General features: G+C 42.0%; 1 protein-coding gene across 1 annotated transcript; it reads left to right on the forward strand.

Moving 5' to 3' along the window:
• The first annotated feature begins 1,541 nt into the window (after positions 1–1,541).
• Positions 1,542–27,039, forward strand: ppp1r16a (protein phosphatase 1, regulatory subunit 16A). The gene is made up of 13 exons (XM_056299731.1): positions 1,542–1,594; positions 3,681–3,724; positions 12,882–13,114; positions 13,853–14,135; positions 15,055–15,125; positions 16,455–16,600; positions 17,039–17,142; positions 17,462–17,586; positions 21,769–21,894; positions 22,128–22,203; positions 25,782–25,911; positions 26,017–26,179; positions 26,265–27,039. The coding sequence occupies exons 4-13, from the start codon at positions 13,889–13,891 to the stop codon at positions 26,808–26,810; spliced, it is 1,734 nt and encodes a 577-aa protein (XP_056155706.1). The 5' UTR covers positions 1,542–1,594; positions 3,681–3,724; positions 12,882–13,114; positions 13,853–13,888; the 3' UTR covers positions 26,811–27,039.
• Positions 27,040–27,866: the final 827 nt, after the last annotated feature.

Consider the following 27,866-nt stretch of genomic DNA (forward strand, 5'->3'; position numbering starts at 1 on the left):
AATGAGGGCTTTGGCTTCACCAAACAGTGCAAGACAGACACAGACAAACACAGCAAACACAATATAAGATATACACACATGAAGACCAAAAGCTAAAAATAAGTTAAAAAAAAGAAAGAGCTGGAGTACAAAATATTAAAAAATATCTACAGACATTCAGTGGGTAGCCAGGTTCAGGTGGGCAACAGCTTGTGGAAAGAAGCTGTTTTTGAGCCTGGTAGTGCGGGCTCTGAGGCTCCTGCATTCTGCATACAAGCAACTGCTGAACATTTGGGTGGTGTTTCAACTTGCACAGTTATGTCCTTATGTTTATTAGCATTGTAAATGTGACTGTTGCATCGTCGTTCCATTTCTGCTCTGGTTTCATTGGATTGCCACAATGTATCCAGCCAACTGAAACTGTGTTTGTATTATTGGTTTCGTCTTTTAGCATTTTTTCGCCCCCTACACAAATGTTAGAATTATTTAATGCTTTACAAATGTGGTGGTTTCTTTATTACTGCTACTATCTTGTCATGCTAGAGTAAAAAAAATAAATTAAAAAAATCCAGAGGCCTCTGCTCTGTCCTGTTTCCTGTGGTCAGCCGGATCCCTGCAGAGTGTCACTGCTGTGCTGACTGGCCAGGTCACCAGAGGGGTCAATAGATTACAGGGACATCATTTTCTATCTGTTTCTGGGTATTAACAACTGGCTCCTTGGCTCATGGGAGATTTCTCAGGACTACGCTACCAGTCAGACAGTCCCATAACATTTGAATTGAACAATAAACTTTGCTGACTGATTTAAATGAGGGTTGATTTGTGAGATGTCGAATAAGCATCCACTTACATAGGTGCGATTTTCCTTTATCCCACTGAGATGTGTAGGAAGAACATAGTCAAGACACTCTTCTATAAACCGAAGACTCATCACAATTTCTTTTCTTTTCCTAGGTTTGATCATCCTTTTAGATGTTGGTCATTCTTACTTTAAACACAAAGAAACGCAGATAAGAGTAAACAAACACTCTTACGCCATGTAAATGTTCTGCAGGCTACTACAGAATGTCACACTAACTTGTTTGTATAAAGAGTTTGCCTTTTTCCCCGCTTTCCTCACTTGCACTCAACTATGTAGCAGTATATTTTTAGCAGAACAAAAATGTAATTAGAATTTGTTTTTCGTTTTTGTTTTTGTTTTGTTTTTTGTCTGCAGGCACAACCAGCATGTTTTTGAACGCATAATTTTTATGATCACTTAAAAAACGATTGAGTCAGTGGAGGTTTACAAGGATTACCCATTAAGGTTGGGGTTTTTTGCTTGTAAACGCCAAAAAAAACTTCATTTGCCGTTTCATAGTCATCAGCAGAAAGATGGTAAAACAACACCGGCGGTCAGTATTTATTACCCGCTCAAGTCCCTCCTGCAGTGTGACTCGACCACGCCCTCTACTGGACGTCAGCGTAACAGGAGCGGAAGAGCAGCACCGGTTGTTATGGTGAAGCGTTTCCCCCCCGAGGACTGCCGGCCGTGGACTCGGCTTCAGACGAGACTTTGGGGAGCGGAGAGAAAAAAAGCCGGCGGCGACAAATAAATGACGACGAATTGAAACAGGTAAGAAGCGAAACACGTGTAAAGCCACCTCGATCCTACTCCCCCCGGTTTTGTTAATTTACCGTTTTGCCGTTAATGGTCGGGATTACACCGGGGTCACGTAAAGTTAACGGCGTGACTTTGCTCTCGCTGCCTCGACAGAACGGGTGCGATGCGGTGCGCAGTAACCGTCAGTTTACTTTGAAGCGAGGCAACGACCAACAGATTTATCTTAAACCTTGTTTTACGTTGGATGCAGCGAGTTTAATTCAGTTTAACAAGTGTCGTGATTTAACAGTTTATTGTCGCCTGGAATGACTGGTTAAACTGTCGACTCACTCGACGTGAGTGCAGCAACGTCGCTAGCTTACCTGTCAGAGTAGCCACCTGTGAGGCGGGCGCCACGTGATCTCATCTGCCCTGTTTATTGCCTCGCAATAATCCTGAAGTGGAGTAACAGTGGTTCTCAATCTGATCCTCAGACGGAGCACCAGTACACCTGGTTTTGCCTTCTACTAGATTATTAGTTACCATCAACTTTTGTTCCAGGTCTAAAACCTCTCCGATGGAAGGCTGGAATAACGGCCGAGTTAGGCGAATGTAATGGAACTACCTGGCAGAATAGAAAACAGCAGTACGGGTGGTACCTGAGGACCTGATTGAGAAACACCGGTATAACGTTAAATAGAGTATACTAGAGAATTCCCCACAAATTCCTGCTGCACTCTCCATGCTCAGTTAACAGTGATTGACCCAAAAGTGAAATAATATGACCTTCATCGGTAACAATGACCATAAAGTAAGTTAGTATATCGCTGTGGTTGATATCATGAATATAAGTGGGGGAAATTCTTATTGACGACTTTTTTTTTTAAACAACAGGAAAAAAGGCAGACTAGAGTAAACAGCCACTCTTCAGCCATGTCCTCTGGCTATACGTTATTGCTTTGTCTGGCTTGTGGATATTACACATGTCGGGTCAAAGTGCATCTTCACAGTGCCTCAGCATAGGTTGTCACAATATGGGCCCAGTTTTGCATGTTAGAAATAATGGGCAGCTGAATGTAGACTGTCTGCCCAATGGAGTGATAGCAGAGAGCTAGGGTTTACAACTGATTACCCTATACCCCACCTACACAAACAATTCAAACAAGATTATTGTGGTACATGCACACTTGGTGATTTAAAACGATTTGTGAAATTATCACAAAGTCTAGGCTACACTGCAAAATTGTAGGCACACTTTTTAGTAGACGACAACCCCTTTAATCTTGCCAGGGGACTAATCCTCAACAGCAAGGTGTTTTCCAAGCTAAGCAAACTCCTTTTCAGATACTACAAAAGGACAAAGACCCCAGGCTACCGTCCAATCAATACAAAACACATTTAGAACAATGGTCTTATGTTTGAGAGTTTTACTCCTCAGTACTATAACATAATAACATCAGGATCACACCAAGTCCTGGTTTTGCTACTGCATTAAACAAAGAGTTTTTCTGACACCCAAAATGTATTTCTTAATTATTTGTTTGTTTTGGCCTCTGGTTAAGCTTTGTTATCCATGTGCTTAACACTGTGCACAAGCTCTTACCTGAGGGACTGCTTAACCACTGCTTAACGGTTAGAGTGTGGCTTTATGGGGCGGGGGGGGGGGGCATTGGTGTTGAAGACAGACAGTTTCCAAAAAGTTCAGTGAATGAGAAACCCAAGGAATCTCTAAGTTAAGAATTTTACAAAACTGTTAGAAGTTTTAGTTTTTTTAGTTTAAAAAGCTTTAGTTTAAAAGTTTCATGTAGATAAGGTGTAAATGTCCATCAATAAAAAATGCTTCTGAGAATCTAATTAGATTTCATTAGTTTGGTATCTATCTGAGATGCTTTGAGGCCTGTGTGGTGAATGATTAGGGAAAGCCCCTGGGGTCCTAGAAGGCAAACATATATTTATTAACTCTATAATGTAGTCCATTTGGATGTAGTAAATTGGGTTAAGTGTCTGGGACAGATGTAGAAGGAGAGAGATCATGCATGCAGACATCATATTTGTCACACCATCCTGTGGGCACCAGTTAAAGCTTCCGTATTCTTTTTTTCCTCCTCTGTGCCTACAGGACGTGACCCCCTACATCCTGGGTAGAAACAGCCGGGATTTAAAGTAAGCTGGTCTGTCTGTCTCCTCCCCATCCGTCCTTCTCTTCATATTTTTTTCTATCTCCATTGCGGTCTTTTCCTTTACATCCTCTTGCCCTCTCATTCCATATCCTGCCCTCTGCAACGTTTGACTGTGTTTCTGTTTCCACATCTGCAAGCCTGCCTCTGTTACACACACCCCAATGTCTGTGTCTTTGTTTCTGTCTCTGTCTTTCCCTGTTTCTCTTTCTTTGTGGTTTTAGGTGAGATTGCAGATGGAACATGACAAGGAGCTCAACCCTTTGACACATTATAAAACCTAGAACCTCCAGTGGTTCTATAGACTCCTCTGGCCTTCTTTTTCCTCCCTCACACTTTCATTTAACCACACATGATTTCAGAGTTAGAGAGGAGTAGACCTTTATTTGAATGTTTGGCACACAGATTCAGTCGCCTGGCATTGGTTTAGACAGCAGTCAGGATCATTCCTGAATCACCAAGCTGTGTTGACTCAGCAGTCAAGTTCTCCATTGTTTGTTTCAATGAATGGGGAGTTTTGCAGGTCATGTCAAATCACTCATTTGGCTGGCAGTGATATTTAACTACTTTTATGCCATGTCATTTTGTGATGCATTTGCAAAAGGTGAATGCAACGGTTGGAGCACTGTCTGTCAGTTCCGTACAAAGCCAAATGTTAATGAATTACGTTGCAGGCTTTTTTTTCTAAGGTGCCACCCACTTAGCAAATGCATGACCTTCAGTTTTATGTGTGTGCATTTATAGTAGTCTATTCATTCAAGCTTTAGAGCAAGTTTATGTTCCGTAGCTCTAGTGAGCCCTTCCTGATACGTCATTAGGAGGAAAAAAGAAGTGGACAAATGTTGCTGGACACATGCGTTCATAAGGGGCGTTGGTGATGTTTTTTCCTACCTATTTAGTACAATAAAGCTAAACCACACTGCTTACATTCACCGATGATCTATCCTCTTAGGTGAGAATCTGTATCATTGCTAGGACTGTTTCTCCTCTTTTTTTCTCCATCTGGTTGGTCCCTGCTTGTTAGGGAATCTCTTGCACAGAATGCCCAACCTTCATAAAATCACATGTGCTGTGTGTGCTGGAACATGTCATTAGTCAGAAGCAACATGAACTGTGCAGAAGACTAAAGATTAATTTATACATGGTCGGTTAACGCTTTTGACAGCCCTAGCTTTCCAGAAATGGTGCATTTTTAACGTTTGTCAAGAAAATTACGTCAGACACTGTTAAAGATTGTCTGTTTGGATCGGTCGGTTTTGCTTATTTGTCATGTTTGATTGCATCTTGTAACCATTGAGTTTTCAGGACCCTTGCCGAAGCTAGATAATGTTTGATGCTTTTGTTTGTGTCAACCAGCCAAGCTTGAATTAATCTGAATTCATCGCGAGCACGGGTGTATGCATCTGTAGTTAACTGCCCCACAAGTATTCAATTCAAGGCAAAAAATATAGCATCTAAATACTTTCTGAAATGGGCTTGTTTTCACCAGGCATGTTGTAATTGATTTAGGGCTAAATCTGTTGGGATGGACATGCCAATTAGGTAAGGGAACAAAATGAAGAACATTGTTTTGTTTGTTTTTCCCCTCTCACGTAGGATTAGGGTTAGCCTATCAGTTTAGTATTTTGGTGTTTTATGTATGCAACACATACAACCAGTTCAAGAATTAAAGACAAGTTATCTTACACACATGCTTTTTTGGATCAGTTAGGAGTCTCCTCACTTCAGGTTTACTACTGATAAAAGTTGGATGCTGATCAGTGCCCGACAGCAGGTTGAGTCACTAAATTGTTGACCCTGATGACCCACTTACATATGCTTGACATGACTTACTCTTGCATACAGTGTATGCAAGAGTAAAGCACCTGTTTTGGTTGAAAGCACTCTTTCACCCCACTTTTTACTCTTAGGTCTCACGGTCAATAAAGCTACTTTGACACCAGACTTGTCTTGACTTTTAAGCACAAAAAAATAAATGCCTGTTTGACAAGACTGTGTTTTTAGGGGAAAATAACACCACAAAGCAGGGCAGTCTCAGTTTTCTACTATTTTCTAGGGGTTGCCATTGATTCTTGGACCCAGACAGAACCCAGTGACTAGTATAAGAGGTGTGATCACTAACGTCATATACTAGATTCAATGGTTAGAATACCACTTATGCACTGAGTGCCTTTAAGCCAATGTTTTCCATTTTAAGTGAAACAAAAAATAAACGGAAGCCTCAAAATATCGACTAATTGGCACCTGTTTGATCACATCAATGACACTCCCCTCTTTTTCCTTGGAATGATATAACGGAGATCAGCTAATAAAAATACTTGTGGAGCTGGTGGTGTGTTTGCAACAGATGGTCAGAGGTCATCATAGGTCTCTTTTTACTGCATCTTTCAGAAGAGCTCTGATTTTTTTTTTCTATCTCTAACCTTTGGCCTGGCAAATAATTGTATAGTCCCAGTTATTGCAAAGCTGATTCACATAGTGTACAAGTAAACAAGCTAATGCAGTCTATCTTAGCTAATTGACACGGTGTCATGTGGTCCATCAGGAACCACTTTAACATGGCTGGTAAAGTGGTGATTAATCTGTTATTGGCCTCAAGATTATGATTTTGAGATTGAAATTGGATGAGAATTAGTGTCAGTCATGATGAGGCCTTCTTGATAATCCAGGTTGTAACATTGTAGGCTACTGGGTAATTTGCACTTCCATAAAGGTTGCGTTCCATAAAGGTTGCAAAAAATATAGTGTTCTTTCAGTTCCTAGTGGCAATTTTGTATTTCGGTAATCTCAAATCTTACAAAATCGCATAACAAAGAAAACTGGGACCAGGTCTCCATCAAAATGTAACTTTCCTTACTTAGCTTTTCTATTTTAAAAAGAAACTAAAAGGTCTTTATCATACATCAGATGGTTCTTGGTAAGTTCTCTAGTTAAATTGTAATTTCCATTGGAATGCCAAACTACCAGTCAATCGGTATTGATCTGAGGACAGAGATGTGACTAACTTTGTCACGTCTTGTGGTTTTAGAATTCTAGCTAGTCAAAAGTGGCACAGCCAGAGGCAACATCAGGTCAACATGGCTCAGATCTAATTCAGATTTGAAGCTAAAATTGAGTAGAACCATGTTTGAGGTTGCCTGTCTAACAAACAGAGGTAGTGCAAACCGATTTCATTGTGCTGACCACCAGATCTGTGATTTGCAGTCATAAAAGAAATGGGCAGAAATAGAATAGAAAGAGACAAAAAAAACAACAAAAAAAACACCAATCAGTGGAGTGCCCAGTCAGCAACAAACACAGTCTCCACATTGCTCTATACAGGGATGGGATGTTTTGGCAGAGGGGTCGGGATTGTTATGTTTTGTTTTGTTCTAAATTTCAGTGTTGTGAACACACAACCCTCATTCATTTCAAATGGCAGGTTGCTGGTTTTCTGCTCTGTTTTGTTTTGTTTTGTTTTTCTCTGTCATGCCAAGTTTGTACCGACAAATAGCAGACTCATCAAACAACGAAAGATTCACATACTTTTATTTTGCAACAAGGGACAACTGTTGCATGACTATGCTCTTGTACAGGTTATGAATAATTATGGTAGCAATATCTTGCCATCATATGCATAAGACTATTGATACAGTTAGGTCATTAAGGTCAACACAACAAAATTCACAAAGTATAATGTACTTTGACACCTTAAACAACAAATTAACAACAGGGTACTAATAGAAAACTATTAGTACCCTGTTTAGTTTAGAAAACTAAAATATTACTGGAGACTGCAATAGCAAAATATCAGTTAAATGCAACTTTGGTTTTCAATAGTTAAGATAATGAGCTACACAACTGTGATTTTATTAGATTGGGCCATTCATTTTTCAGATTTTGTTTGGCAATAAAGTAGTTAAGTTCCAAAGAGGATTGTAAGGGTTTTCCCTACCCCGTCACTCTATAAAGCCTCTTAAAGTGCCACAAATCGTGTTTTATTTTACATGGGTTTGCTGTGGTTTAAAACTCTGGCTGCAAGCAGGTTCCGCTTCTAACTTGGTATAGCCGGGCCTTTTCTTCCTGCAAAGCGTTTTGCTGATAGCAAGAGGCAGTTTTCTGCTCAGGGTTTAGCTTAGACTTTACTTTTGCTTATTCAGTGTACATCTCTTAATTATTTACCAATAATTGTCCAGAGGAAAAGTGAAATAGTTTCTGTTCATTTATATGCATGTTAAATGTGTGTATAACGCATACCCACCTAGGTCACACCATTGGCACACATAACTCCATGATAGTACTATTCTTGTGGGAAATCTTGTCAAGGGAGCCTTCCATTTTTCCAGCCTATAGGGAGTGTTAACCTATTCCCTGAAACTGAGGAAATCCTTACATTGTGGGCAGACAAAGGAGAGGTTAGGTATCCTAAAAATAGTAGAAAGCATGGCAAAATTCTGTTTATCTCCAAATTAGGTTTATTGTTTTATGTTTCTTCCAAACGTAGGGGGTTATGTTGACATTTTAGGAGGCCTAATTAAATATTCAACCGACACAGACCATACTATACAGCAATGATGTGCAGTCAGGGTAGGCACTGCCTCCCCTGTGATGATTTAATCAAAATAACCATGCAACAAATTTATAATATATCAAAATCTCACTGTAGTTACAAGTATGCTGTGTTATAAAGTATTTTTAATGATATTTTTATGTCCTTGTCCTTTTTAAGGCCTTAAACTTCTAAGAGCGAAACGCCGTATAGCGCACAAGTTCGCCTACTTTTTCAATTGGAAGGATAGGCTCTGCTTTTTTCAGGATTGCCTTTAGCATTGTGAATTTCGGAGTTTGCGCTTGTGTATTGCGTAGCTTAAGGCAAAATCAACCGATGAGAAAAGGAATTGCTCATGGCGGGAATGCGAGCCAATCAGAGCCATCAAGATCATGTCATGTCATGGAGAGGTTCATGGAAAAAGACAGGTGAACGGACTTCATCTTCAAGTGAAGGTAAGCATTGATTTTGCACTTTTATGCTCATGGCAGTGTTAAATTAATATGTAAATGTGTTCTTCATGTAGTCTTGCTGTGTTGGACAAGTTAACATATAAATATGATTTTAATTTGATTTTATTCTCTGAATTTTGACTTTTTATATAGAAAGCTGTCCTGCATCAGACAACCATTGCTGAAACGCCTTAACATCCTTATTATTAATAGCTCTTTATACAGTTATTTTGTAGATATGTTTTAATTCAAGTTTCATTGTTCATTTTTATAAATCTATACAAACTTTGCATTGATATCGTTCATTTTTACAAATCTATACAAATGTAGAGTTCACAAAGGTATACAACTGTTTGTGTACCTGAACTGAAGTGTTTAGTAATGGGTTTTACAAATCTATACAACATTTGAATTGATATTTATTATTCACTTTTAGACCTTTACTTTGTGTTGATATTTGTCATTTTTACAAACCTGTACAAATGTAGAGTCCACAAAGGTATTCCACTGTTCTTACTTTCATGTGCTTTTGCAGTTGTGTAGCTGAACTGAAGTGTTTAGCTGCAGTGAATGCTTGCACACATGCTGGCTAAATGTGAAATTGAGTACTGTGAATAACATGAGTACATGGGTCATATATGGCTTCCCCAGTCACAATTTTTTTTTCTTTTTTTTCAGGCTGGCTCAAGGCATCATGCTACATTTTCTTTTCATTGATTGTCAATTCATCTCCCACTAATACATCAAAAAACAGCCCTGAAAGTTGTCAACAAATTTACAGATTTGTGCAAGTCATCTCAGTTTGTCTTCCATTTCTACAAACCAGTGCAATTACTCATAAATAATATTTACTGTTCACTTTCACTATACAATTTTTGTGATTATGTTGATTCTCTTTTTAAAGTGTTTACAAGTTGTTATATTATGTAGTTGAACTGGACTGGGATCTAACTGCACAGGACAAGCATTAATGATAGGATACATGTTATTACTATATGTTTACCTTCTCACCATTTGTCACCTATTAGGCTGATGTCTGTGAATGTTCTCATTCATCCAGGTCATGGTTATCCAACGGAGTTGAATCAAGTGCAACTGGACTTGGTATATATCCGTGAAGACGTTTCGCCTCTCATCCAAGAGGCTTCCTCAGTTCGTGCTTTTCTGCCTAGACGAACCTAGTCTGACTGGCTGGTGATGAGACTCAGAATTTATCCTCTTGGAGTCATTGTCAGAGCTATAGATGTCCATGGCGCTTTGTGTCCCGATGTTTACCAACGCCCGTCGCTAACAGAGCCATAGATATGAGTGGATCTTTTGTGTACCGATGTTTGCCCGCGCCCGTCGTTATTGGAGCTATTGATTAGGCTGATGTCACTTTGTAAGTTTGCTTCTAAATCATTTTGGGTAAAAGCATGCCCTAAGTGACTAACTGCTATTTTCCCATGTATTGCCCAAAAATTTGTGTTTTTAATTTATCTCTAGGTGACCTCAATACATTTGATCTCAACGTTCTGTCACCTCAGCACCCAGTTTATTTGTGTGAATTCACTCTCAGTTCTGCTATCAGCCATTTTATTAAAACTGGAAATGAATTAATGAAATGGTACATAATTTAAATGTATGTATTTGTATATGTTACATACATTACATATTTTTACCACAAATATTGTTTCTCTGTGTTGTGTTTGTGTTCTTCTTTTCAGGTAATGTTTCAACAATAATTACAAATAATATCTCATAACTGCTGTTTGTAGTGACTGCAATGAAATCCACAATGGTTTGGGAGCTCTAAGGAAAGGCAGTGGTGTTACTTAGTCATTTCACAGCCATCAAAAACCATATAAAACAAGAAAAAAAGTACTTCATATATACTTTGACAATATTTTTTGTTTAGGTTTTCATTTGGAATGTAGTTCAGCCAGGGGGCCACAATATTCTAGAATTCTGTGGCAATTGGAAGAATGAAGTAGGATCAGATTGTTATAAAACATTAGAGAGCACAAAAGGATGTAAATTGGGTCTGTGAATGCCCACTACCTACCCAGCCTCTGACCTAACTGCACATCACTGCTGTACAGTATCTTACAATGTGAATATGTACATACTAGCTTGTTAAACCCCGAACATAGTGACGCCTCCAAGACTGTCAGCTGCAGACACTGCTCATCTGTCAAAGCTATAGCTCTGTATTTTGCACTGCCAGTCAAACTATTAATCCATCAGTCCATCAGAGTTCCCTATGGTCATGGAAAATGGAGTATGAGGAAAAGTCATGAAATTGGAAAACTTAGGAAAAGTCATAAAAATTGCTACAAGGCCCAGACATACTTTTATTCTGAAATATGTAGCTCAAAGCAGTTGGTAAGAGCAGTCTGTGATTAATGCTACTGTAAGTGTGTTTGTTTGTGTGTGGGGGGGGGGATGAATTTAATTTAATGATGCAATTGTGTTTATTTAGTATGTATGCGTGCATGTGAAAGCATGTGTATACATGGATGTTGTTGTAGGAAGTTTTTAATGTGGACCCCAGGAAGAGTAGCTGTTGCCTTGCGTAACAGCTAATGGGGGATCTAAATAAACATAAACATATAAAAAATGTAAAAAATGTAAAATAACATTTTAACATTGACAATGGCAAATGCAGTTAATGGAAATTGCACTATTTTATGAACATCAAAGAAGGTTGAATCCGTTTATCTGGATATAACGTTTATTGACAGATATGTTTCATCACTCATCTAAGTGACCTCTTTGGTCTAAACAAGACTGCAGGTATCCCCATGTGTACCATTCACAGAGGATTCTGAGAGCATTCTGCTACATTGGGGATGATGTCAGTCTTCAGCTCCTCGCCACTGTCTAATTTGGTGTGGTCAGTGAGATTTTCATAGTGAATTTTAGCCAAAGCATCAGAGGCATTGGAGATCGGCTCCCTGAGGAAGATCTCCTTGTTGGAATAGATGGAGTTGATCAGGGACATACTAAGCTGAGCAATTTCTGCCTGGAAGGCAAAGGCCTCAGCCTCCTCCTCTTGGCGCATTTCTTCAGGCATCTTGTGAGTTCCGTTGACTTATCTTGAATAAAATGCAGCCAACATACTGTCCATTCTGCTCTCTAGCGCAGAAAAATTGAAAGGGGTACACATTGCCATTGAAACTGTAGTTAATTGTCACGCCCATATTTGCATATGAAACTGGTCGTTGGTTTCGGTCGTTATGCAACTGTATTGTTTATAAGGGTGGGGATCCTGCAGTCAGTTTAGACTTGAAGAGGTCACTTAGATGAGTGATGAAACATATCTGTCAATAAACGTTGTATCCAGGGGAACTGATTCAACCTTATTTGAATTTCTTACCTGGATTATTGAGCATGCATCAAGATATTTTATGAACAGTCTTTGTAAAGTCTTGGAATCTGATTTAGCAAATGTTTTGTTGGCACCTCTTGTCTTAGACCAATCAAGATTTAATCCCTGGTACCAGTGCTACCACAACACATGGGCCTACGGGGAACACCATAACTGTAACCTGGCTGCTTTGAACTCGCTTATGATCTATTTGTCTCCATGCCAGCTGATTTATGGAGTGCTGTTGGCCATGCACACTTTCCAGTCAACAGTAGAGTTGTATGTCCCAACACTACCACAGCACAGCGCCGCCAGTTACCATGTTCACTCCCCCATCCCTCCGAGTGCCTCTAGCTGACCTCCCTCCCAGCGCTCACAGGCCCAGCCCTAAATAATGAATGAGGTGCCTTGAAAGAGCAAGGTTGTGCGAGCCGTGTAAACTTGCATGGTCAGGAAGAGGGAGTGAAAGAGATGTTGCTGATTGGGGGTGCCAATGGTTAGAACTTTGCATTAAGTAGCAGTGTTTCCCTCTAACATCCTTTCCTTGATCTCAGCCTATGCACACACCAACGACGGCAAAGTGTGTTTTTGTATGCGTGTGTTGGACTGTGGGGCATGTCAATCATTAATGAAAAGCGTCCCACCATTTCGGGTTTCAGGTTTCCCTTAGGAGAAGAGTGGGAAAAGGCAGAGATGAGGGAGCAGGGTAAAGCAGCTCAGGGGTTAAAGATAACAGGATTAGGAGAGCAGAGTATGTACAATATACTGTAACACACCACTTAATGTTCTCTCTCTCTTTTCTGTCTCTCCTCAGGTGAGAACAAAGGAGAGTATCGTTGACATTGAGCAATGATTCCTTGAAAACCTGTTTACACCTAGCCTTCTCCTAGAAGACTCACCAAGTCAGAAAAACTGCAGGCTGCCCTTGAAACTGTTCTCACTCTCCACCCTGGGGCTACTTGAATGCTTTTACTGTCGCTTTAAGATGAATCAGGCCCTGTGTAACGGAAAATCCTGTGAATGTTCCCTTTTCAATTCTCCTTGCTGGTAAGGTTTAAGTTTTACAGCCTTAGAATGTGTGACCTGGTTCTTCCCTAGCTGGTGAATTGGCCATTTTATTGTACACACCTGCCCTCTTTGCACCGGTGGAACATATCACATGGATCCTCATTGATTTACGCCTCTATTGGAGTCTTCATTTGGGCACAATCATGTACACAATGGATTGGATGATAATGGGGCGCATTTAACCTTTGCTGTGGAGAATGAGTATCTTTTTCCCTCTCATTGTACTGCTACGTACTTTTTTTGTTGTTGTCTGTGTCCATTCTGGTGGATTATTGTCTTTTTTTTTGTTGTTGTCTGTGTCCATTCTGGTGGATTATTGTCCCAAGTAACCTGCAGATGACTTGGAGAAGAGGACTGACGGGGAAAATTTACAACTCCGGGGCAATATAAGGGGATTTTATGTGTTTTGGTATGTTTTTACTTGATTTGGATAAGAAGAGGAACATGCTGATGGCAGATGGGAAGGAGAAATCATCACTACTTGTTGCTCATCTCTTGGATCGTGGGCATATTTGTCACCTGATCCTGTGACTTTAGTTGTCAGATGTTGATTTAATAAAACTTGTGGACATTTTTCTGGCTTAGCCTGATTTTACTTTTATTATAAGCAGACTTCTTTGAGCAGACAAAACGAGAGTATCTTTTTTTATTATAGACTCTTATCTCCACAGCCACTTTCACCATTGACCCTAACAAGGGGTCTCTTTGGCTCGGCAGGAGTGCCCATTTTTGGGGCACAGGTGACGTGGCAATATGGCAGCTGATCATAGCGAGCTGCTAGCTGAGATGGCCACGGTGGGGCGTTTGAGCGCTACAGAGCGCCTAAAACATGCCCAGAAACGTCGGGCTCAGCAGCTGAAGGGCTGGGCTCAGATGGAGAAGGACACAGCCCGAGGGTCAAAGGCCAAGGTGGACAAAAAGAAAGGGCGCACAAGTAAAGTGACATTCCCCAACACCATCACCCTACTAGAGGCAGCCTCACGCAATGATCTAGAGGAGGGTAAGTCAGCATGGACAGAGCACACAAGTAGGGAAGGCCACATTTAACATCTTAGATACTCTAATGGCCTTGTTTTGTAACTTTTCCTTGATTTCTATTGCTATATTTTGGGAAATTCAGGAAAAGCTGTTCAAGAAGATGACAAGATTGTTTTTGAAAAGTCCAAATTTAGCTTATCCATTCCAGTGTTTTTCTACCTATTCAACTTTTTTTTCTATCTTAACTGGATTATTTTTCCCCATTTATTTAACATTTTGCTTTGCATAATCCTTGATTAATAAGAAATGAGTTGATAGTGTGTCATAGAGACCTTTCATCGTCTCATACCCCCATGAACTCATGAAACTGACCCCACCAGCGTTGCTGCCACCTAAGCCTCTTTTGAGGCCAGGGAAAACTCTGAACTCTTTGATTCCAACAAAGACTGCAGGCCCAAATAAAATTTTGATGATCCAGTAAAATTCAAGCTTGGTCGTGGCCAGGGCATGGGTAGCAATAACCCAGTAACATGGAGTTCTACAAATCCCAAGTTCCAAAGGAAGTGATTCATACATATTTCATACCATATACGTCACCGTTTTCAAGCTTATCAGGCAAGGCATTTGATTACAATGGCCTTATTGTTAGCCACAGGATTAAGGCCAATTATAGTGGGAAATGGATTGGACCAACTGCTCACCTGCATGTATGCATCTGTGCACACACATACTTGCACACATACTCCGCACACTAATAAACTGGAATATTTTGTTTTACCTGGCCATGTGCCAAGTATAAATATATTTGTGTTGAAGGGAATCTGCCCTGAATCAGTTTTAAAGTTGTGTGTGTGTGTGTGTGTGTGTGTGTGTGTGTGTGTGTGTGTGTGTGTGTGTGTGTGTGTGTGTGTGTGTGTGTGTGTGTGTGTGTGTGTGTGTAGTGAGGGAGCTGCTTAACAGTGGAGTCAGCCCAGACCTGTTCAACGAGGATGGACTCACAGCACTGCATCAGGTACACACATTTTCTGAGTTTCCTTTGCATTCATTTGCGCCCCCACCCCCCAGCACACAAATGGATTCAGCTGCGAAATTGATCCCCCTGTCCCCCCCCAAAAAAGTAATTCAAATGTGTAGTCTCAATTGTATCCCTCAGCCAACCTGAAAATATTATTACATTTACAATTGCAATGACCAAACAATCCTCGATATGGCTTGCTATATATATCCAAATAACAGTTTTCTAAAATCTTCTAAAACACCAACTGGAGCTGATCTCTGTCCTAATCTATCCACCACATATTTTTACAAGTAGTATAGAAAACACATCACACATTAACAACACACACACTTACACAGAACATTGCATCAGTATGTGGCATGTAGTTTCCCTTCCTCTCAATGCATCACTTCCACATGTACAAATGTACACTCCCACATGTACAGATGTACACTCCCATGTGCATATGCTTACACAAACATCTCCTTGCTACAGATAAAAGTGGCTACCAACACTTAACCGCTAACAGTTGTGACTGCCCGCAACAAGGCAGGTCACCTTCTGTACTGTGTGTGTGTTTGTTTATGTTGTGTGCGGTCATGGCTGTTAGCACACTAAGTACTGTTTGTCTTTGTTTTGTCTGATCCCAAACCTAACTAAATTCAACACTTGAGGGCACAGAGAACTCTTTTTAAAAGTGGTCAACTTATTCCCCCACCTTGAAAGGCTCCATATGGAAAACTCTGTATTTACACAGCAAAGGGCTGAGCCCCATGGCTGAGTCTATTCAAATAATTCACATCACATGCTGTAATGTATTAGTCATTGCAAATATTGATACATACTTTTATTATTTATCTGGTGAGTATTTGTGAGTGTCTCTGTAACTTTTTTGTTTTTGTCTATCTAATAGTATCAGTCTTCTCTCACAACTGACATAAATCCATCCCTATCAGATAGCGAGCAGCAGTACATTCATTTGACATGATGGTGTTGGATCTGGTTCTCTGCTTTCGCTCTCAAAATTTGGACAACATCACATATGTGGTCTTTGTTACAGTACTTTTATATTTCAGAATGTAAAGCACATGTGATCTCTGCTTAAGTCAAGGTGTATTGGCCCAAGAATGCATTTGGCCAGCAGTCAGTTTGTTTACAGCCATGGGTGCCTCTGTTTTCACAGCTCGTAGAAGCCCTAGGATGTATATTAGTGGGCATTACTGTAGTCCAGATCACAACCGTGTCAAAAGTGGATCTGGAAGAAATTGTAGCTGATATTGTTGCTTGATGGGCCAGGAAAAAAGACAAAAGAATATCAGTCTGTCCGCTGTCCACTCTCCCCAGTGCTGTATCGATGACTTTGTGGAGGTGGTGCAGTGCCTGCTGGATGCAGGCGCCAGTGTAAATGCCTGTGACAGCGAGTTGTGGACACCACTGCATGCTGCCGCCACCTGTGGACACACGGGACTGGTGCAGCTACTGGTGCAGGCGTGAGTCTGAACAATATTTCAGTAACTCCCTATGATTACCCTCTTTACTTCAATCTCTCTCACTGCTACTCTCTCTCAAAAAGACATCCTTTCCTCTGGGAATTTTATCATTTATTATCGCAGCAAGTTAACACACATCTCCATGAACATATATTGTGCTTTTTAGTCAAGTTTCCACTTCACTAGGATAAAGTGTTATGTAACTCATTCACGTCATTCCATTTAGACAGAGGGGATATAAATCAATAGGCCACAATGTAAACAAAATGACAGCCTTATTGGAGGGAGTGCAGTTTAAATTAAATCCAAATGTGACAGCAGCGTGACTGTCAAAACAAGAGTGTAAATATTGCTGGAGTTGTTGAGTACATCAGGGTGTGTCACTGTGCCTTCTCTTAGTGATGCTCTAATACTATTGAGTGTGTGTATGTTTACAAGTGGGGCTGACCTGCTGGCTGTCAACGCAGATGGCAACATGCCCTATGACCTCTGTGAGGATGAGGCCACCCTGGAGTTGATGGAGATGGTTATGGCTGAACAGGGTTAGTGAAGGCTATAATTACTATGTTTTAAATCTTTAGTTTCTCTGAACTTTTTTTAATGTTTAGCTTTGTTTTCAGAGCTCAGGAAAACGTTATCATAAATGGAGGGAACAGTTCCCCTGGGAAGGAAAAATCAAAATTTTCAGACGTTTTGACGTGCTCTTGTCCACAGTGGCATAGTTAACTAACGTCAATCCATACATGAATTTGAATGTCACTGGCAAGTGTATGGTCACACCATTATTAACTGCCTGTTTTTGTATGTCTGCGCTTTATTTATTTATGTGTGTGTGTGTATGTTGTGTATATATTTGTGTAGGGATAACTCAGGACCGTATTGATGAATGTCGGGGGGCTAAAGAGATGGAGATGCTGAGGGATGTTCAGGCTCTGGTCCAGAGTGCAGCAGACTTAAATGTTCAGGATGATAATGGAACAACATTGGTAAGACACTATGATGTAAAATCATAAAGACAACTTAGTAAAAAAAACAACAGCAACTTGAATACCACATATCCTTCCTTGGTGTTCAACATCTTGTCCCACTTTGTACTTAAGCCAAAAAAATTATAGGGAACAATAATAACTCTACCATTTAAGAAATATTCATGTTATTAGGTTGCAGCATTTTGCAGTTTCTTAGCAAAGTGCAAGTTGTGCAGTTTGTCATTTGAAGATCTGTGGCTAAAACACTAAATTGCAAACTATAGTAGGACACACAGAAAGTTGAATCAGCTCATCCCTCCAGATAAACTGATTCAACGTTCTGTGATTTCCTTACCTGGATTATTTAGCATGCATCAAGATATCGTAGAACACAGTTTGTAGGCATTTTAAGCCAATGGAAGATCTTGAGCTTTTGAGCTTTTTTTTTTCCTCCCTTGATCCTGAGGATTTTAGGGTGTGCAAAGTAATAATAACAATAACTGATTTTATTTATATAGCACTTTTCCAAAACAATGTTACAAAGTGCTTTACAAAGAAATAAAACCAGACAAGACAAAAATAAGAGTAAGACCAAATAAGTAAGAGTAAAAATAAAAACAGTATTAAATAGATAAAGAAATATCAAACATTTGTAAAAGTGTTCATAACAAGAAAAAAAATTATTGTTTTTTGGCATTTTCTGCCTCTTTTTTTTTTTTGACAGTGATAGTTGAGAGACAGGAAAGGCAGGGGAGAGAGAGAGAGGGGATGACATGCAGCAAAGGGCCCCAGCCGAATTTGAACCCAGGCCACAGCGGTAAGGACTCAGCCTTATGTGGTACGCGCTCTACCAGGCGAGCCACCGGGGCACCCCAAAAGTTTTAAGAAGAGATTTACGAGAAGCTAGAGACTTGGTTTGTCTTAGTTCGACAGGAAGAGGTTTCCATAGTGTGGGGGCTCTAACAGCAAAAGCCCGATCACCCTTTGTAACAAACCGAGACCTAGGAATAACCAGCAGGGCGCCATCTACGGATCTTAATGGTCGAGAGGGCATATACCAGATCAATAAATCAGAAATGTATCTAGGAGCGAGACCATTTAAAGCCTTAAAAGTGAGCAATAACATTTTAAAATTAATTCGAAATATAACAAGGAGCCAGTGTAGGGAGGTAAGCACAGGAGTAAGGCAATGCAAGGCAATTTTATTTGTATAGCACCTTATCATCACAGGTCAATATGGTCATGCCTCTTCACCCCAGTAATGAGCCGAGCAGCGTCATTTTGTGCCAACTGCAGAAGGTGGAGGGAGCCCTTGCTGATACCAGAATAAAGTGCATTATAGTAGTCAAGCTGAGAATACGTAGATAAAAGCATGTACAACTTTTTGCAGATCGGCAATTGATAAAAATTACATAATTTTGGAGATTAGCTTGAGCTGGAGCAAGCATGACTGAACAACATGTTTAATGTAATTATCAAAACCGAGGTTAGCATCAAATATTATCCCAAGATTCCTAGCACCCTGCTTAAGACTACCTGACAGACCACCAGATTAGTAACAAAAGGGCTGATGGAATTTTCTGGACCGAACAGAATGACCTCAGACTTATCATCATTAAATTTGAGAAAATTTCGGACAGCCAGGATTTAACGTCAGAGAGGCAAGCTGTGAGATTTGCTAGGGCGCTTGGATCTGTGGGTTTTAGTGGCATGTATAACTGGGTGTCGTCAGCATAAAAATGGTAAAGCACATCATGATTTTGAATGACCTGGCCAAGGGGCAGCATGTATATAGAAAAGAGAAGAGGAGCCGAGAACTGAGCCTTAAGGGACACCACAACAGAAGGAAGTAAAATTGCCCAGAACAACAGAAAAAGTTGTGTTGGTGAGGTAAGAGCATAATGAGCTAATAGATGAGCCCTTGATGCCAACCCCAAGTCTCTAAGAGATGTAAGAAGATCCAAAGGAATTGAATCAAGTGCGACTGGACTTGCTATATATCTGTGAAGACGTTTCACCTCTCATCCAAAAGGCTTCCTCAGTTCGTGCCTTTCTGACTAGACCAAGCTAGTCTGGCTGGCTGGTGATGAGACTCAGAATTTATCCTCTTTGGAGTCGTTATCAGAGCTATAGATGTCCATGGCTCTTTGTGTCCCGATGTCAGAAAGGCACGAACAGAGGAAGCCTCTTGGATGAGAGGCGAAACGTCTTCACGGATATATACCAAGTCCAGTCGCACTTGATTCAACTCTTTTGGATAACCATGACCTGGATGAATAAGAACATTCACAGACAGGATGTAAGAAGATGTTGTGATCGACTGTCAAAGGCAGCACTTAAGTCCCAAAGAACTAAAATCTAGCAGTCACCTCTGTGCAGTCAGCAGTAGGTCATTAGTGACCTTAACTAGAACTGTCTTGATACTATGAAGTGCTCTAAAACCAGACTGGAAACTGTTAAAAACACTAGTACTGGGCGTTCGGGTAGCATAGCAGCCTATTCCGTTGCCTACCAACACGGGGTTCGCTGGTTCAAATCCCCGTGTTACCTCTGGCTTGGTCGGACGTCCCTACAGACACAATTGGCCGTGTCTTCAGGTGGGAAGCCGGATGTGGATGTGTCCTGGTCACTGCACTAGCGCCTCCTCTGGTCGGTCGGGGCGCCTGTTCTCCTTACTGTCGGGTGAAAAGAAGTGGCTGGCGACTCCACATGTATCGCTGGAGGCATGTGGTAGTCTGCAACCCTCCCCCGGATGAACAGAGGGAGTGGAGCAGTGACCAGGACGGCTTGGAAGAGTGGGGTAATTGGCCAGGTACAATTGGGGCGAAAAAGGGGGAAAAATCCCCCCCCCCAAAAAAAACAAAACAAAACACTATTAGTGTTCATAAAAGAAATCAACTGAGGAGAAATTACTTTTTCCAGAACCTTAGATAGAAAAGACAATTTGGAGATTGGTCTGTAGTTACTTAGGGACAGGGGATCTAAATTAGGTTCCTCCTTCAGAGGAACACCTCCGAGCCACTGGTTCAGATATGTGGACGACACATGGGTCAAAATTCAAACACAAGAGGTGCAAGCGTTTAGCAAACACATCAACTCAGTGGACAAGAACATTAAGTTCACAAGGGAAGACGTAAAGAACAACAGTTTGCCCTTCTTGGACTGTGACGTCCACATTGGGGAAGACAGGAGCCTCCACATTGGGGTTTACAGGAAATCCAAAGGAGTTGAATCAGGTGAAACTGGACTGGTATATATCCATGAAGACGTTTCGCCTCTCATCCAAGAGGCTTCCTCATTTCGTGCCTTTCTGACTAGACCAAGCTAGTCTGACTGGCTGGTGATGAGACTCCGTATTTATCTCATCACCAGCCAACCAGACTTTTCAGGGGCTCATAAGTATTCATGTAGCTAATTAATGTCATAACTTTTCTTATTATAGTCTGTCTGGTTTAATACAACAGTGCATCTGCCTCTGTCTGCCGAAAGGACAATGATATTATTGTCCTTACTGAGAATCGTGATTTCATTCCTATTCCTCTCATCTCTGCTAATGTTGGACGGCAGCACCTTCGCATTGCTGGGGGGGGGGGTGCTGAGAGTACATCTGTCACCATCGTACAATGCTGTGATTGCAACTATTTCCAAAACCTCTGTGAATGGTACACATTGCCATTGAAACTCTAGTTAATGCTCACAGCAATCTTCATATGAAACCGATCGTTGGTTACGGTCATTATTGTTTATAAGGGCCAGGATACCTGCAATCAGTTTAGATTGAAGAGGTCACCTAGATGAATGATGAAACGTTTCTCTCAATAAACGTTGTGTCCAGATGAGCTGATTCAACTCTGTGATTTTCTTACCTGGATTATTGAGCATGCATAAAGACACTTCTCAGCTATGCAACAAAGAAAATCAATTTGAGATGTAGTTTTATGGTGCTTTGCAAAAGCAATACTTTTAACATGAATAACTTGGAAGAGCATGGACATGTGGCTTTGATGTTTTGGGCTATAATTTGTATTATTTGCACTCCATATATATTTAGTATGTTTTTTTTCTCTGATTTTGATTTTAAAACAGTAAAAAGAGAAACACAGAAGAGACACTTCTGATGGAATTTTATCTTGAGACAAATAAGGGGATACTTGACTCTCTGGGCACAACTGTGTATTTATATGCATTTATCTCTCCCAGCTCCACATAGCATCTGCTAACAGCTTCATGTCTGTGGCGGAGCTGTTGCTTGAAAACGGAGCCCAGGTGGAGGTGAAGGACTCAGATGGCTGGACGCCGCTTCATGCTGCCTCCTGCTGGGGACAGGTTAGTGCTGCAGTGTCACCGCAGATGTCTAATTCAAATTCATACTGGAGCTTTGTATTTTCCATGCTTGAATGGGGGCTAGTTTCTTTACTTACAAGTAGATGTCAAACTTGACTGAGGTACAAAACAACATAGCAACGTACTTAAGGGAAAAAAATAAATGAGAGTAGTACACTAAAAGATTTTCTTTCTGACCTAATTTATGCATGTTGATGTTTGTATTCTTTCCTCAGATCCAGATGGTGGAGCTGTTGGTGGCCCATGGGGCCAGTCTCAACACTAAATCCATCTTGGAAGAGACTCCTCTGGGTAAGGCTACATAGTGTTTGTGGAGCCCTAAATTCTAATTTGCTTCAAATGAAGTTACTTTGAATGACAATCTTTGCAACTACAATGATTTAGAAGTGTATATACCTCTGCCACTAGAAATAAGCACGTCCCTGCTGAACAAAGAACTAATCATCCAGAACCATATCTTGAGCATCTCTCCATGAATATTTCCTTCTCCCTTGCTTGCTACAGCCTAAAGGCTGTTTCACATGACAAGCAGCAAAATGGTGCATTACATTACAGTCATTTAACTGACGCTTTTATCCAAAGTGACTTACAATAAGAGCATTTAATGTAGGAAATCAGGAGAACTTCTCGTCATCAGAGGTCATAAGTGCATCTAAACAAGCATCTAAGAGCAAAACCAGTGCTAAAGTAAAAGCACAAGAAAGAGATTTTTTTTTAAATGAGTGAATACAATAAGTGCTAAGAACAAGTAACAGGGTAGCAGTTCTTGAAGAGGTGAGTTTTCAACCTGCGGCGAAAGATGGGCAGCGACTCCACTGTCCTGACATCAGGGACGGGGCAACCAGGCGTCCCAAGGCAGCAGAGCGAAGGGGTCGGGCGGGGGTGTAGGGCTTGACCATGGCCTGGAGATAGGAAGGAGCTGTTCCTTTCACTGCCCTGTAGGCTAGCACCAGAGTCTTAAACTGGATGCGAGCAGCTACTGGGAGCCAGTTTAGGGACATGAGACGGGGAGTTGTGTGGGAGAACTTAGGGTGGTTGAACACCAGACGAGCTGCAGCTTTCTGAACAAGCTCCAGAGGTCTGATGGCCGATGCCGGGGCGCCGTAGTCTAGCCGGGAGATGACCAGAGCCTGGATGAGCACCTGTGCCATCTCGTCGGTGAGGAATGGGCGAATCCTCCTGATGTTATAGAGGAGAAATCTGCAGGAGCGAGCAACCAATGCAACGTTTGCAGTAAAACGACAGTTGGTTGTCCAGGATCACACCCAGATTCCTCGCAGTCCAAGTTGGCGTCACCTCGGTGTTGTCAATGGTGATGGCCAGGTCTCGGTGCGGGCAACCTTTCCTCGGGAGGAACATCAGCTCTGTCTTTTCCAGATTGAGCTTCAGGTGGTGTGTCACCATCCACTCCGAGATGTCAGTCAAGCACGCAGCAATGTGTGTCTCTACCTATGTGTCAGAGGGAGGAAAGGACAAGATAGCTGGGTGTCATCGGCATAACAATGGTAAGAGAAGTCATGCGAGCAAATAAAAGAACCCAGGGATGTCGTGTACAGGGAGAAAAGGAGAGGACCCAGAACTGAACCCTGTGGAACACCTGTAGTCAGTCTGCGAGGCTCCGACACAGATCCCCTCCATGTCACCTGGTAGGAGCGACCCATCAGGTAGGATGCAAACATTGAGAGTGCAGAGCCTGTGACTCCCAGCCCCTCGAGGGTAGAGAGGAGGATCCGGTGGTTCACTGTGTTAAACGCAGCTGACAGGTCCAGGAGTATCAGGACAGAGGACAGAGAGTTTGCTCTCGCAGAGTGCAGCGATTCTGTCACTGCAAGGAGGGCCGGCTCTGTCGAATGACCCACCCTGAACCCAGACTGGTTGGGGTCCAGGAGGTTGTTCTGGTGGACGTACAAAGAAAGTTGATTAAAGACAGCACGTTCGAAAGTCTTGGATAGAAAGGGTAGAAGGGAAACCGGTCTGTAGTTTTTGACGTCAGAGGGGTTAAGTGATGGTTTCTTGAGAAGGGGGGTGACTCTAGCAGTCTTGAAGGTAGATGGAAAGCATCCTGCCTAGAGGGAGGTGTTGATGAGGTGGGTTAGAAAGGGAAGGAGTTCAGGTACTATAGACTGAAGAAGAGGGGAGGGGACCGGGTCAAGGGAGCATGTGGTGGGGCGACTGGATGTGATGAGGTTGAGGACCTTGTCGGGGGAGAGGGGAGCGAGGTGGGATAGGGTGGGTCGTGTAGAGATGAGGGAGGGTGCAAAGGGTGGGATAGTGCAAGCAGCACTAACCGGGTGGTGAGAAAAGGAGGTTCTGATGTCATTTACCTTCTTGTCAAAGAAGTTAGCGAAGTCATCAGGGAGAAGGGAGGAAGTAGGAGGAGGAGGTGGGGGTTGAAGGAGTGTAGAGAAGGTTTCAAAGAGTTTCTTAGGATTAGAGGCAGAGGATAGGATTTCCGAGTGATAGAAGGCAGCCTTAGCAGCAGAAATGGAGGAGGACAAAGTGGAAAGAAGAGATTGGAAGTTGAGAAGGTCATCTGGGAGTTTGCCTTTTCTCCGTTTGCGCTCTGCCACTCTTAGGCTACGTCTGTCAGTACGTACTGAGTCGGACAGTCAAGGGGCAGGTGGAGTTGGGCATGCAGGCCTGGAGGTGAGGGGACAGAGATTATCCAGAGAAGAGGAGAAGGTAGAGAGAAGAAGATCAGTAGCAGTGTCAGGGGGTAGGAGAGAAAGATTCAGTTATAGGGAGGATAAGAGGTAACAGTGGAAGAAAGATCAGTGGTGGAGAGAGAGCGGAGGTGTCTACGGGTGGAAACCATGTGGGTAGGGGAAGGGGCTGAGGGGGGTGAAGAGAGGAAGAGAGAGTAGGACATGAAATAGTGGTCAGAGAGCTGGAGGGGAGTAGCAGAGAGATAGGAAATAGGACAGTGTCTAGTAAAGATAAGGTCCAGCTGGTTGCCAGCCTTGTGGGTAGGAGGAGAGGGTGAGAGGTGAAGGTCAAAGGAGGAGAGGAAAGAGAGAAGAGGATCTAGCTTGTCAGTGTGGATGTTGAAGGCATCGAGAAGGATAAGTGCAGAGTCATCAACAGGGAAGTGCGAGACAAGTGTGTCAAGCTCTTCCAGAAACTCACCAAGGGGGCCTGGAGGGCGGTACACAACCACAATGGTGAGTTTGACTGGATAAGAGACAGTAACAGCATGAAATTCAAAAGAGGGCGGAGAAAATTGTGGAATGGAAACAAGAGAGTATTTCCATTTCGGGGAGATTAGCAGGCCAGTACCACCACCTCGCCTCCCAGCTCTGGGGTGCAGCAATGGCAGAGCCATTGTTTTCATATGAAGAGAGCATTGACACTCTGCTCACAATGATGTTGGACCTCAGCAGTGTGCACCACCCAAACCTGCTGTTATAACACTCCACCGAAAGTTCAGTCTCGCTGAACTTTGACCCAATCCAGAGATCAGTGTTATATGCGGGAAATAGAACTAAAGAGAGCATGGCAGGAGAAACAAAACAAGTAGATTAGTGCTAATGTGTTTTTTTGGGTTTTTTTTTTGCTTTTTCCTTTGATTTTCCCACCACTCTCTGTACTTCTCTACTTTAATTTGTGTGTTTCCGTGATGAGGTAACTACTAGATCACACTACTACAATGCTCATCTTGTGTAGGACTCTGCAGTGACATAACGCCCCCCTATGCTTGTTATGTGAAACAGCCCTGAATGAATAAACACTCTAGTGAGGTCCCTTGATGTACCTTGGTATTGAGCACTTAAAAAAGTACTATCCATAGTACTTTTTTAAAGTACTATGGATAAATACATCAGATACAGTTTATTGATAAGTGTTAGGGTTTGTTTTTTTTTTCTTGTCAGATGTATGTGTGGATGAGGAGGTCAGAGCCATACTAATGGAACTGAAGCATAAACATGATGCCATCATGAAGAGCCAAGACCGGCAGAAGGGTACGCTGCAAAGACGAGCCTCTAGTGCCGGCAGCAGAGGGTGAGAAAGAGGCTAGAGAGAAACAGGGAAAAATAAATGGAGGATAAAATGGATGCAGCTTAGCACTTGACAATATCTGTCTCTCTGCTACTTATGCATATGCAGTAAAGTGGTACGTCGTGTCAGCGTGAACGAACGTTCCAGCTTGTACCGACGGGAGCACCATAAAGAAGCCATGGTGTGGCAGGAGCGAGGCCGACAGCCTGAGCTACACGATGATGATGAGGACAGACAAACGGACAATGAGCTGCACCAGCATGCCACCATGGTGAGTGTAAATAGAAAATAAGACAAGTCTTTGACTTGTATTTTTTGTTCTGTAATCAAACTGTTGAAACGTCTGTGTTGTCCAGGTTGCCATTGGTGGAGGTATGTCACACCTTGAGGATGGGGACGCAGCACAGAGGAAGATTGCATCCAGTTTGGGCAATGGAGGAACATCTGTGTCTCTGGCCTCTTCTGTCCCTGGAGAGCTGTGGACCGGTGGAGGTCGTATGGAACGCAGTGCCTGCTACCAGCTGAGCCCTGGGTCAGGAGCTGGTATAGCCTGTGGGTCTGGGTCTAGGGAGGGAGATGGTACAGACAGCATGACCCGAGAGAAATCCCATCACACCCTAGCTGACCTGAAACGCCAGAGGGCAGCAGCCAAACTCAATAAGTACCCTGCTCCTCCGCCACCTGTGCCCCCTCCAGCAGAGGAGGGACCCCCTGTCCCACAAGCTGAGGTGATGCCCACTGAGGGCTTACAAGAGATCCATGGGACACCCAGCACTGAGGAACTGGCCCTCGCCAGGCAGGTGTACTTCACCCCGGCAAGTGGAGATCCCCCTCTACTGAAACTGCGAGCTCCTGAGGAGGACCAGTCCAACACCAAGGAGCCCTGCTGCGGACTTATGTAGATGGCTAGACATTCCCACACAAGCACACATAAAAAGGATTATACCCAGTTATACGGCTTGTAAAGATGGTATGGGGCATGCCACTCCAAAGTGGCAGAACATTCAACACAGACTTCTGACGAATTCTGTGTTGCTTATTTATTTTCTTTAGTTACAAATCATTTCCATCTGCAACACGGCCACAATTTCTGACGTACTGCTAAAGGTTTCAGTCTATGCTGTATGCTGCATTTTAGGGAATGAAAGTGCAATCTTAATTTTGCCTTTACACCAACTCATTTCCAGAATCAACACCATGAGTGCTCAATACCAAAGGTCCTATATTCTCAGCTGCTCCCTCAAGTAAGAGCTGAAATATAGTGTAAAACTCATGAACCTCAGTGAAACCTTAGGTGTCCATCTAGCGACTGAAAAGAGAACTGCAGGTTCTAGTAGAAATCCTCATTCATAGTTTTACATTGTTCAGCTATTCAAAGTGATAATTAAAAAAAGAAAACATGTGAGGAAAGATCATGTTTAACTTGTCCAAAAAAGGTTGGCTATCTAAAGCACACTGAACTCAAACCAAACTTGATTATTTATTCTCCTTTGTATTATTAACTTGATAATCCGACCAAATGAATGAAGATTCCTAGTGATTGTATTCAGTATGGCTTAAGATAGTTTAGTTTAAGGCAAGGATTTTATGTATATATATATAAATGCCTGCTGTGAAGGTTTTATGATCTTTGTTATACATTATAAACAGGATGAGTTAGCAGTTGGTAGGATGGTTTCATTTCCCAGATGCTAGCAATTTGCAATGTGTTTTACACAAAGGTTTGGACAAATACCTTTTGTAGTAAGTAAGCCTTTGCCTGATTTCTCTGCCTGAAAATTTACCAGATGAATTTCCTTTTTTTATTTTGCTTCCCTGCACTAAGAAGAGCCAACATTTTGATATTTGCGACAGCATGATTTGTTAAGGAACGATGTAATGATAAATGTAACGGTAAACGATTTTAAGGTTTTCTATATCAAATCCATTTGGGATGAACTGTCTACATTTCCACTCTC

Source organism: Lampris incognitus, chromosome 19, assembly GCF_029633865.1.
Source record: "Lampris incognitus isolate fLamInc1 chromosome 19, fLamInc1.hap2, whole genome shotgun sequence".
In the NCBI taxonomy this organism is placed as follows: domain Eukaryota; kingdom Metazoa; phylum Chordata; class Actinopteri; order Lampriformes; family Lampridae; genus Lampris; species Lampris incognitus.